Genomic DNA, 13,488 nt, shown 5'->3' with positions numbered 1-13,488 from the left:
TATTAAAAAAACACTTTAAATATAAACAATATATCATTTATTCAGACTCTCTTTCATGCCTCCAGGCTATTAAAAATGTATCTTCTCAGCATCCACTTTTAGCTGACATTGTTGAATTGTATAATGAACTTGCTACTGGCCAATATGACATCGTCTTCTGTTGGTTACCCAGCCATGTTGGAATCTCTGGTAACACAATGGCCGATCGTGCTGCCAAGGTAGCACTCAACAAATCTGTGACACCACTTCTCATACCCTATTCAGATTATTCAGATCATATATCCGTGATCTAATGCAAAAGAAGTGGGACACTCAAGTAGGTATCAATAAATTACATGAAATAAAGCCCTATATCGGTTATACCCACTTGGGTTGTCAGTCCAGATTTGAAGAGGTTGTTATACGACGATGGTCATACGCGATATACTCACGAACACTTGTTAAAAGGTGAGGATCCTCCGTTTTGTATCCCTTGTGATGAGAGAATCACTGTCAAGCATATCCTGCTCGATTGTGTTGATTTTGCCATCACAAGGGATAAATATTTCAATGAGAAAACTGTAAAGGATCTTTTTTATAACGTTAATCATCATTTAATAATTGAATTTTTAAAGGAAATAGAATTGCTACATAAATTCTGAATATGTTTTGTACATAGATAATATATCTTTTACGCATGGTATTGTAAATTAGCAACTGCAATCGTTAGTGGCTGTGCCCTCGAGGGAGGTTGAAGTAGCGTAAAATTATTGTCCTTCGAAGAGGGTACGTAAGTCCCAAAAACTTTCAAAGTCGATTTTGCTCAACCATACTTTTTAGTCGTAGTGTGTTTGTTGTTTTAAATTCTGGCTAAATCGTCCTATCATCGCCAGTGTCTGAAGCGCTGGTGTAAATCCAGCCAGGGTCCATGCAGGTAGGAAAGGTACTGTAAGTCCCCATGGACCCTGGCATGGTGATCTACCTTCAGCTGCTGGTGATGTGTATAGCCCGTGTTTTATCTTGTCTTGTCCAAATAGTTCTATCAGTTTTACCGTTCCACACTAGTTTTATCCGTAGCTGTGATATTCTAGTTGTTTTACTGTCCTTTAACGACAGTTTTTTTTTATAGTATGCACATTTCCCATTTCAATTCTCAATCTGTTCTCGTCACGATATGGCTGAAATATTGCCGATGTGACGTTAAATATTAACTCACTCACTCACTCACTCATGAATAGAAAACGTTACGCTATACTTTTCCCCGTTATCAGAATTGACATTAATAGTTTTCTTTTCTTGTTGTTTTTGATATTGCTGAAATTTAGGTATATAATTAGAAGAGGGAGAATGTTTAGCGTGAGTTTCGCGAAGTTTCTTCGCAATATCTGATTTATCAGTAAGTAATTGATCTCTATGCTTAAGATGATGGACAGTAGATTTAGTACCTTTACCTTTAATTTTCTGGACCATGTTCCATACCTTGAACATGGTGTCCAAGTCCAAGAATTTATTTTGGAAACATAATTTTGCCAAGATTGGCGTCTGTTCTGCTTAAAAGAACGCCACGTTTTATCATTTAAAATTTTAAATTTATTTAAATTGTGCACCATAGGATGTCAACGGAATTAAGGTCCTGCTTTTTGTCTTGCCTTCCTAGCTTGTTTGCGTTCATCACTGATCCATGGTTTACGAATATGTGGAACTGCAGAGGACTTTGGTATACACTCATCAGCTATGGAATTCAGTTCATCAGAAAAACATTTAATAGCATCAGAAACGTCAATAGAACGTTCAGGTTTAAGATTTTCACCACACAGTGTTTCATATAAAGCCCAGTTAGCCTTTTTAAAATTCCACCTTGATGATAGAGGAACATCAGATGGAGTTACAGGTTTTAATATAGTAGGAAAATGCTCACTTCCATAGAGGTCATCGTGGACTGTCCATTCGAATTCATTTAGTTGTTCTGAATTTGTCAGTGGCAAGTCGAAAGCAGAATAAGTCCCTGTACCAGGGTGTAAATATGTGTTGGAACCATCATTATAAATACATAACTCATTTCAGAACAAAAGTCCTCCAACAATTTACCTTTAGTGTTTGTAGTTACACTACACCAGAGAGCGTAGCGTAAACACTACATGTAAAGTAATTCTCACTGCAACAGCCTGCAGATTAGTATTCAGTGAAACAGGGCTTTGAAGAACGTCTTGTCTGACTAGAATGGATGATCGGCCAATCACCCGGGGGTGCAAGCTAATGATATGCATTAAACTGATGAAGTGTCAAATGCATCTGTTTGTTTTAAATATGTCTCTTGGAGACATATCTCCGAAGGTGTACAATCTTGGACTAATGGTTGTAATTCATGTAAATTAGTCCTCAATCCTCTGTAGTTCCACTGTACAATATTATTGGAATAAACTATCTTTTGGGGGAATTTATTGGGAATCTACCCCGCACTCTTTTGGAGGGCGACAAGCTATGTGCCCTAGAATGGGTGAGTGAGTGAGTGAGTTAATGTTTAACGTCACATCGGCAATATCTCAGCCATATCGTGACGAGAACATTTAAATTAAATATATGCATATGGAAAAATCTGTCAACGGAGGACAGTAAAACAACTAGCATATCACAATTTTAAGTAAAACTAGTATGGAAAGTTAAAACTAATAGCCCTATTTAGACAATACATAATAAAAACAGACTATAGATCGCCAACAAGTGAAGGTAGATCACCACACTAGAATGGACGTTTTCAGAAATGTCCATGTCTTCAAGAGACCCGTATTTATTGAACAATTGCATTTTGTTCTGTGACCCTTTAGGAGCTCTGCCACTTTTCACCGTTTGTTGACTGTCAGCTGTCGATTGACACTTTGACTGTGGCTGAGATGATGATTTGTGATCAGAAGAAGACTAGGAAGTGATTCCTCACTCTGTGATGATATAGCAGGACACAAAAGCTGTGGAGAATCGCAATTTACCAAATTAGTTTGGCAGCCTGTGGTTGATGTTGTTTAAGAGTTAGACCCCGATGATGTTTTTGCCACTGTAGCATAACTTTCTGAAAGTTCAGATCTCTTCACCAGTTTTTTGGTCTCGGAAAAAGAAATATTTTGAGTAAATTTTATTTTATTTATCTCCATTTGCTCTTTCCAAATTGGAGACTGTTTCGAAAATGAAGAATGGTCGCCTGAGCAATTGGTGCATTTTTTATAATCACTGTCACAATCTTCTTTTGTATGTGTCTTCTCACCACAGTGAGCACACACAAGAGACAATGTGCAGGTATTTACACCGTGTCCATATTTCTGGCATTTAAAACACCTTAGAGGGTTGGGGATGTAGGTATCAACTGGAATGTTACAGTACCTGCCTTCACTGATTTGGGAGCATTAGGACATGAAACAGTAAACAGATACGAGTTCGTTTAGATGGTTTCACTGTTTCTCCGAGTTGAAAAGTGCTTGACACAGACTACACCTTGATCCTTCTTTTCAGATCTGATGTCAAGTTCCGACATATCATCAAGCAATCGGTCTCGATCTCGAATGATACCTTTGCTTGAGTTCAAGGTTTTGTTGTGCAGAGACCATGACCAGAATACCAACTAAGATTTGATTTTGAAAGACCTAAAAAGTTTGTGCAATGACATATATATATATATATACTCCATGCACAGGGCTTGGCATGACCAGCCGATTGGTCGAACCGGGCCCATTCGACCACCCGTCTAGGCGAAGTTAGGGCCAAAGTGGTGTATTGAGCAAGAGGAACACGATTGCAGGCCCTTATTGCCCTCAACCACCAGGATCCCTTCCTTCACCGACACAGGGCTGCCACCCACGGCAAACGGGTTGGTGGACCAAATATCCCCCCGAGTTCACTACGGGGGTGATGGCGAGCTCTTGGCATTACCCAGCACCCACCACGAGGTGGTGGCTCGGTTTCCGGTGGTTAATGGAGTTGATGGAGCACCTCTGAAGATTAAACCTTTTGTTGTGTCCAAGGCTGATGAAGGGGTTCGTGGAGATGTCAAGAATGTAACGCGTCTCAGAAATGGATCTCTACTTGTAGAATGTTCACTACATCAACAGTCAATTAATCTCCACAAAGCAGATCATTTTGCATTACTGAAATACTGTCTCTGTTCACAAATATCTAACTTCGTGTAAAGGTGTCATCCGTGATCGCACGTTTATACTTCCCAAAGTACCATCATCAATTAAGGCTAGTTATTTCAACATCGGAGTGGATGTGTATACTGTCAAAGGTTTGGGCATGGAGCCAGGTCGTGTACTAAGTCCCCAACTTGCTCCCGTTGCAGTAAAGATCATGAAGGCACTACCTGTACAGATGCCATTAGGTCTGCTAACTGCCACGGCGAGTACTTCTCCTCATCAAAATTCTGTCCTGTCTATCAGAAAAAATCACGAATACAGAAACTCATGTATACCAATAATATTGTTTTACACAGGAAGAGAACGCCCTAAACATAAACAATGAATAATCTATTCTAGACATCAATAAATTACATGCTATAAAACCCTATATTGGCTACACCTACTTGGGTTGTCAGACAAGATTTGAAGAGATCATCATGCGACGATGTCGCATTTGCCACTGAAGATATACACATAAATATTTGCTTAAAGGAGAGGATTCTCCGTTTTGCATCCCTTGAGATGAAAGAATCACAGTCAAGCATATCCTGCCTGACTGTGTTGAATATTCCATCACAAGGGATCAATATTCACGAACGATGAAGGATCTTTTTAGCAATATTAGTCCTCTTTTAATTCTTGTATTTTTTAAGGAATTACATTTGTTAACTCAACTGTAAATAGATAAATATTTTAAAATCGGAATATTTCATTAGTAACTCAATTCGTTAGTGGCTGTACCCTCAAAGAAGGCGGAAGTACCGTAAAATAATTGTTCTCCTGACAGGGTACATAAGTCCCAAAACATTTGATGTAAATATAAGTTTTACATTAGTTGAGGGGATGAGGTAAATCCAGTTAGGGTCCATGCGGGAAGTAAATGTTCTGTAAGTCCCAATGGTTCTTAGTATGGTGATCTACCTTCCGTTCTGGCAACGTATAGCTCATTTTTATATTGCATTGTCCTTTATACATCCACTGATTTAGGTCTAATCACTAGTTTTACATTACATTACTCAGTGATATTCTAGTTAGTTTTCTGTCCTTCGTTGACAGTTTTTACAATATAGGTGCTATTAATTCATTTGTATTTTTATAATGAATTGTTCTCGTCACGATATGGTTGCAATATTCCCGATATGACGTTGAATATTAACTTACTCACTCACTCACTCAAATAACTATTGAATCCCTGTATAACTCTGTTTCAGCTCAGCAAACTCTATAGATGTACAGCACTTTTGGGTGCGTGGAGGGTAATGGGTTAAATTAACATGGGTCTAAAAATGAAAACTGTGTCATGTTTTCATCGTTACTTTCAGATGAACATCATCAAACACATAACCGGGCCTACGTTAACACTACACTTATTGATGCCTGCAGAATAGGAGACTTGCATCAAGTTAAATACTTGTTGTCTCATGATCCTGCCAACGTCAACTCGAGAGGACAAGCTGGCAGGACGCCAGCGATGATAGCGGCAGTAGCAGGACACAGGGCATTGCTGGAATTACTTGTGGAGAAAGGGGCAAATTTGACCCTATTAGACGATGAGGATAACAATATCTTACACGTCGCCTGTATGGAGGGAAATCTGGGGATAGTGAAGTACATCCACTCGCAGAAAATCATAGACATTGAAAGTAGGGGAAGAACCGGGACAACACCTTTGATGTCAGCAGCGATGTTTGGGAAGAAGGACGTGTTTTCTTTCCTTATGAAAATAGGAGCTGATATATCAAAAGAGGATGATGATGGTGAAAATATCCTTCATGTATCCTGTCAGGGAGGAAATGTAGATATAGTGAAATATGTCCTAAAGCATAATGTTCTGTATATAAACAGTACAGATGACAAGGGCATTGCACCATTGTTGTTGGCAGCTGGTTATGGGAACAAACTTGTGTTTCACTTTCTGATAGAGAGAGGAGCTGACACCTTCACAAAGGATAGTACAAACAGAAATGTTCTTCATTGGGCCTGTCGAGGAGGAAGTGTGAAGATTGTGAACTATATCATCACACAAAACATTGTTGACATTAATGGCAGCGATGAAAATAACATGACACCATTGTTGTTAGCCGCATATCATGGGAAAATAGATGTGTTTCGGTTATTGATAGAAAAAGGTGCTAATACTTTAGCAGTGAATCAGAAAAGTAGAAACAGTCTCCATCTTTCCTGCATTGGAGGACATGTGGAAACAGTGAAGTATGTTCTGAACCAAACCAGTGTGGACTTAAATAGTAAAGATTGTGAAAAAATGACTCCAGTTCTACTTGCAGCATATCATGGGAAAAGAGAACTATTTGATGTTCTTGTCAAAAACGGAGCTGATCTGTCAGTAATTGACGAGGATGGTGACAACATCCTTCATTGGGCTTGTCGAGGAGGAAATGTTAATATAGTGACTTATATCCTGATGCGAAACATTGTGGATATAAATTGCAAAGGGGATGAAGAAATGACACCAGTACTGATTGCGGCAGATCATGGAAAAAAAGAAGCATTTGATATTCTCGTGAAAAGAGGAGGTGATCTGTCAGTAATTGACGAGGATGGAGACAATATCCTTCATTTGGCTTGTCGAGGAGGACATGTTAAGATAGTCAATTATATCCTGATGCAAAACATTGTGGATATAAATGCAAAAAACAGTGGTGGAGAGACACCAGTGATGCTTGCAGCAAATAGTGGGGAAAGAGAAGTATTTGACATTCTGGTGAGGAAAGGAGCTGATCTGTCAGTAATTGACAATAATGATGACAATATCCTTCATTCGGCTTGTGGAGGAGGAAATCCTAAGATAGTGACTTATATCCTGATGCAAAACATTGTGGATATAAATTGTAAAGGGGATGAAGAAATGACACCAGTACTGATTGCGGCATATTATGCAAAACACGAAGCATTTGATATTCTCGTGAAAAAAGAAGCTGATCTGTCAGTAACTGACGGAGATGGAGACAATATCCTTCATTTGGCTTGTCGAGGAGGACATGTTAAGATAGTCAATTATATCCTGATGCAAAACATTGTGGATATAAATGCAAAAAACAGTGGTGGAGAGACACCAGTGATGCTTGCAGCATGGTGTGCGAAAGGAGAAGTATTTGATGGTCTGGTGAGGAAAGGAGCTGATCTGTCAGTAATTGACGAGGATGGTGACAACATCCTTCATTGAGCTTGTCGAGGAGGAAATGTTAAGATAGTGAATTATATCCTGATGCGAAACAGTGTGAATATAAATAGAAAAGGCCGTGGTGGATTGACACCAGTGATGCTGGCAGCATGGCGTGCGAAAAGAAAAGTATTTGATAGTCTGGTGAAAAAAAGTGCTGACCTGTCAGGATTTGGAAATTGTGGTAAGAACATCCTTCATTTGGCCTGTGAGGGAACAAATGTGGAGATAGTCAAGCGTATCCTCAGGTTACACATTGTGGATATAAACTGTAGATTTAATGAGATGACACCACTACTGTTAGCAGTAAAATATCAGCCACGCAATGTGTTTCAGTTGCTACTGGAAAGCGGAGCAGATCCTTCTTTAGTAAATAGAGATGGTGACAACGCCCTTCATTTGGCCTGTATGAGAGGGGATGAGCAGATAGTGAAGCAGGTCCTGAAGCTACACTCTCTGAACATAAACTGTAGAGGATCGAAAGGGAGGACACCACTGCTGTTAGCAGCAGAATACGATTCATACAATGTGTTTGAATTGTTAATGGAGAGTGGAGCTGATCCTTCAGCAGTTAATAGAAATGGTGACAATATCCTTCATGTGGCCTGTAGGGGAGACCGTGAGGAGATAGTGAAGCATGTCCTCAAGTTACACACTCTGGACATAAACTGTAGAGGAGATAAAGGGAAAACACCACTGCTGGTATCAGTAGAGTACAGTACATATGGCGTGTTTAAATTGCTACTAGAGGGTGGAGCGAATCTTTCAGCAGTAGATAATGATGGTAACAGCATCCTTCATTTCGCCTCTATGGGAGAAAATCAGGAAATAGTGAAGCATATCCTCAAGCTACACGTTGTCGATATAAACTGTAGAGGGTCGAAAGGGATGACACCCCTGCTTTTAGCAGCAAGGCAAAGTACATTCGGTGTGTTTGAATTGCTACTAGACAGTGGAGCAGATCCTTCAGTAGTAAATAGTGATGGTGACAATGTCCTTCATTTGGCCTGTGTACAAGGAGATGAAGACATTGTGAAATATGTACTGTCACGGTGTATGGTAGATTTAACTACAAGGAATAATCAGGGCTTTGATGCAACGGAGATAGCGAGGGAACGTGATTTCTTATCAATAACAAAGTTACTGTTACAATACTGAATATAGGCCATGTCGTGCATATGACGACTATATAGTAATGGATACATTAACCTATACCAAGACCTGTTAACAAGGATATACAGAACATTACAGATGTAGATTTAAATTGATCCAGTAAAAAAACAAAACAAATGATAGTTATTATAATAGACGCAGAACAACATGTTTGTGACATTTCCTGCCGTGATGCACAAACGTGTCCTTCGGATAACAGGCAACATCAACACATTCTTTGAAAAGATGATAACATCAAAGAGACTTCGTATCGCATTCGCTAGGGTCCATGTAGGTAGCAAAAGTTATGTAAGTCCCCGTGGTCGTTAGTGTGGTGATCTACCTTCAGTTGTTGGCAATCTATAGCCCATTTTCATATTGTATTGTCCTCTATAGTTGAACTGTTTTAGATCTGAACACTAGTTTTACATTTTATGTGATATTCTAGTTGGTTTTACTGTCCTTCGTTGACAGGCTGATGGAAAGTGGACTGAAACTTAAGTTTCCACTTAGAATCCAGTGAGTTTCTGTTCGTTTACACTGAGCTTTCACAATAACGGAAACTTCCAATTACCCACTTTCTAAGGGTTTCCGTACGGTATCCGTTACCCTCTTTCCAACAGGTTTCCCTTGAGTTACAAAAGATATAGCACTAATTAACAGATCAACATGTATAACAAAAATGTTTCCAAAAACATGCGATGGCTAACATTCACTTGCATCCATTTACAGTCATCCTCACACTGACAGAGACAAACACACCAAAGTCAGTCACTACTATTGCTAACCATATAATAACACACAGCTTGCAATACAATACAATAAGAAAATGTAATAAAGAACTCTGAAAACAAATAAAAGTGTATTTCAAAATAAATATAGGTCTATTTGAAAATAAACACAAATTAAGCCCACTCAGGGGCATCGTTGGGCGGATATCCCTCTGTCATTATGGTTTGGGTGCCTCATCCTGGCCTTCATGATGGCCTTGTAAATTGTGGATGAGTCCTGTGCAGACCTGTACGTCCTCACTTTACTGGATTCCCCGGTAAATGGGATCGAGAGCAATAAATTGGTATCTTCTTCATCACTCACAAATGGTGAAGTCTATTCCAAGGTGAGTATAGTTGAAACCTGGGGTTTTCATGCTTTTTGCACGTGTCTGAAAATCTATATGACACAAAAATCAATCAACATATAAACCTTAATGCCAAGAAGGATTATTATAATGCAAATTATTAAAAAGGAAGTTGTCATCAATTTCTTACTTGAATAATCACCCCCAACACAAATTCAGCAGTTCACACTTATCCTATTTCCTTATGAACAAGCAATCTGTTGCTCTGAAGTGACATGTAGTCACTGAAGTGTAGTAAGATGTTTATATGTTACATATCATTGACTGACATTTCTACTAATTATGGCTCACATTAATATTGTTCGCTCAATCATCTCCATCTAATTTTGTGTATAGAGACTGTAGGGATTGTGCAAATACGATGATTCTTATGTTACGATCTATGAAATAATCATCCAAATCATGCGTTACATGTCTTACAAATGTCAAAACAACAAATCCATAAATGTTTAAATGTATATGTTTGGAACATAGTATCTGTCATCAGACGTTGTGATGAGTGAGTGAGTGAGTTAATATTTAACGTCACATCGGCAATATTGCCGCCATATCGTGACGACAATGACTAATTATGAAAATACAAATGCATTGATAGCGCATATATTGCAAAACCCTATCAACGAACGACACTAAAACTAACTAGAATATCACAGAGTAGAAGGTAAAACTAGTGAAGAGACCTAAAACAATGTATCTATAGAGGAGAGTACAATATAAAAATGAGCTATAGGTTGCCAACAACTGAAGGTAGATCACCATACTAAGGACCATGGGGACTTATAGTACATTTGCTTCCTGCATGGACCCTAGTTGGATTTACATCGTCCCTTCAGCTGTTCGCAATTGAGACGAATTCTGCCATAAAGTGAAAACACATGATTAAAAGTTGGAAAACTGAAATTTACTTCAAATGTTTTGGGACTTATGTACCCTCTCAGGAGGACAATTATTTTACGGTGGTTCAACCCCCTTTGAGGGTACAGCCACCAACAATTCAAGTTACTAATTCAAATTTCCAGTCATTAAAATACATCTATTCACAGAAACATATTATTCAAAATTCAACCAAAAACTCAAGTTCTTTTAAAAAGCCTATAATTAAATGAGAATGAACGCTGGTAAAAAAGATCCTTCATTGATTTAACTGTGAAATACTTACTCCTTGTGATGGAGAATTCAACACAGTCAAGCAGAATATGCTTGACCGTGACTCTCTCATCATAAGGGATACAAAATGGAGGATCCTCACCTTTTAACAGGTACGCATGCGTATATCTAGTGTGGCCAATACGACATCGTCGTAAAATAACCTCTTCAAATCTGGACTGACAGCCCAAGTGGGTATAACCAATATAAGGTTTTATCTCATGTAATTTATTGAAACCCACTTGGGTGTCCCACGTCCTTTGCATCAGATCACGGATATAAGATCTAATGGTGGCTTTGTAATCACTATAAGGAACAAGAAGTGGTGTCACAGATTTATGGAGTGCTGCTTTCGCAGCAAGGTCAGCCAATGTGTTACCAGAAATGCCTACATGGCTGGGTAACCAACAGAAGACGATGTCGTATTGGCCAGTAGCAAGATCATTATACAATTCAATAATTTCTATTAAAAGTGGATGTTTGCAAGATATATTTTTAATAGCCTGAAGGCAAGACAGAGAATCAGAATAGATTATATATTGTTTACGTTTAGGGTGTCTTTGGATATATTTAAGAGCTGTTAATATGGCGTTAGCTTCAGCTGTAAAAATAAAACTATTATCTGGTAATCTAGAAGATATTGTTCTAGATCCAATGACAGTGGCACAAGCCACAGCGCCACCGCCCTTGGACCCATCTGTAAATAAGGGTTTGTAATTGCTATATTTATGTTTTAATTGATGATATTCTTGTTTATATTGTAAGTCATTTGTTTCTGATTTTTTAAATGATGTTAATGGTAGGTCAACTTGTGGCCTAACCAACTGCCAAGGAGGAGAAGAAAGAAGACGGGAAGGCAATATACTTTCCAGCTCAATACCAGCAGAAGAAATAAATGGTTTAATTCTGTGCCCAAGAGGTGGAACAAGAGAAGACTTTTTGTTATACAAATCCTCATAAAGGGGATTGAACACACAGTTATAGGCAGGGTTTCATTCATTAGAATATAATTTAGTAATGTATTGTAAAGACAATTTTATATGACGTTCAGTAAGAGATGGTTCATCGGCCTCAACGTAGAGACTGTCAATAGGTGAAGTTCTGAAAGATCCCAGACAAAGTGTTAAAGCTTGATGGTGGACAGAATCAAGAAGTTTAAGGTTGCTTTTGCAGGCTCCACCATATACGATGGAGCCATAATCGAGTTTCGAACGTACGAGTGATCGTTACAGGTGTAAGACGGTTGCTTGATCCCCTCCCCACTTTGAATTGGAAACGACTTTCAACAAGTCAAGAGCCTTCAGGCATTTAGTTTTAAGGGACTTGATCATCTAGAGATAGTTCCTTATGTGGTTTATATTTTCTGCAAAAATGTATGCAATTAGTTTTGGATTTAGAGTGAGTGGGTGAGTTAATATTTAACGTCACATCGGCAATATCTCAGCCATATCGTGACGAGAACATTTAATACTGAAATTTTATATATATATATATATATATATATATATATATATATATATATATATATATATATATATATATATATATATATATATATTATAAAACCTGTCAACGAAGGACAGTAAAACAACTACAATATCACAGATGAGAATATAAAACTAGTAACTATACCTAAAACAGTTTATCTATAGAGGACAATACAATATAAAAATGGGCTATAGATTGCTAACAACTGAAAGTAGATCACCATACTAGGGACCATGGGGACTTACAGTACCTTTGCTACCTGCATGGACCCTAGCTGGATTTACATCATCCCCTCAGCCATCAGGAATTTGGGAAATCTAGCCATGCAAATAAAACGACACTTATGCTACGATTAAAAACGTGAAAGTTTGAATTTACATTGAATGTTTGTGGACTTACGTACCCTCTCAGGGGGACAATAGTTTTGCAGTACTTCAACCCCCTTTGATGATACAGCCACTAACAAGCACAGTTACAAATTTAAAATTCCAATAACAAACTATTTATCTATTTACAATTCTGTCAATAAATCTAATTCTTTTAAAATTGCAATGATTACATGAGAGCTTGTGTTATTAAAAAGATCCTTCAGAGTTGGTGGATTAAAATACTGGTCCCATGTGATGGAATGCTCGACACAGTCAAGCAGGATATGCTTGACTGTGATTCTTCCATCACAAGGGATACAAAACGGAGGATCCTCACCTTTAAGCAAATACTTATGTGTATATCTTGTGTGGCCAATACAACATCGTCGCATGATGACCTCCTCAAATCTGGACTGACAACCCAAGTAGGTGTGGCCTATATACAGTTTTATTTCATGTAATTTATTGATACCTACTTGAGTGTCCCACTTCTTCTGCACGGATATACGTTCTAATGCAAGCTTTAAAATCTGAATATGGAAGAAGAAGTGGTGTCACAGATTTGTTGAGTGCTGCCTTGGCAGCAAGATCAGTCATCACATTCCCAGAATTACCTACGTGACTGGGTAACCAACAAAAGACGATGTCGTATTGGCCAATAGCAAGAGTATTATACAGTTCAATAATTTCAATTAAAAGTGGATGTTTACAAGAAATATATTTAATAGCCTGAAGGCAAGAAAGAGAGTCGGAATATATTATATACTGTTTACGTTTCGGGTGTCTTTGAATACATTTGAGAGCTGTTAATATGGCGTTAGGGCCTGGGGGAGAAGAATGCACTTCCAAGTTTTGTATGGCCCTAGCCTGTCT

The 13,488-nt window shown here is 38.3% G+C and overlaps 2 protein-coding genes across 2 annotated transcripts in view; both read left to right on the top strand.

Moving 5' to 3' along the window:
- Window positions 1–5,530, top strand: part of LOC137259446 (ankyrin-3-like) — an 84,762-nt gene extending 79,232 nt beyond the window's left edge. Inside the window, exons 2-3 of the mRNA XM_067797102.1 lie at window positions 3,791–4,022; window positions 5,465–5,530. Coding sequence (XP_067653203.1) covers window positions 3,791–4,022; window positions 5,465–5,530 — 298 coding nt within the window. The remainder of the gene's footprint in view (window positions 1–3,790; window positions 4,023–5,464) is intronic.
- Window positions 5,531–5,613: 83 nt separating this feature from the next.
- Window positions 5,614–7,326, top strand: LOC137259445 (putative ankyrin repeat protein RF_0381). Its single transcript, XM_067797101.1, has one exon. It carries the CDS (start codon window positions 5,614–5,616, stop codon window positions 7,324–7,326), a length of 1,713 nt encoding a protein of 570 aa, XP_067653202.1.
- Window positions 7,327–13,488: the final 6,162 nt, after the last annotated feature.

This window comes from Haliotis asinina, chromosome 13 (genome assembly GCF_037392515.1).
Source record: "Haliotis asinina isolate JCU_RB_2024 chromosome 13, JCU_Hal_asi_v2, whole genome shotgun sequence".
Lineage (NCBI taxonomy): Eukaryota > Metazoa > Mollusca > Gastropoda > Lepetellida > Haliotidae > Haliotis > Haliotis asinina.
The sequence above is the reverse complement of the archived record's forward strand: the minus strand, read 5'-3'. Positions and strand labels throughout refer to the sequence as shown.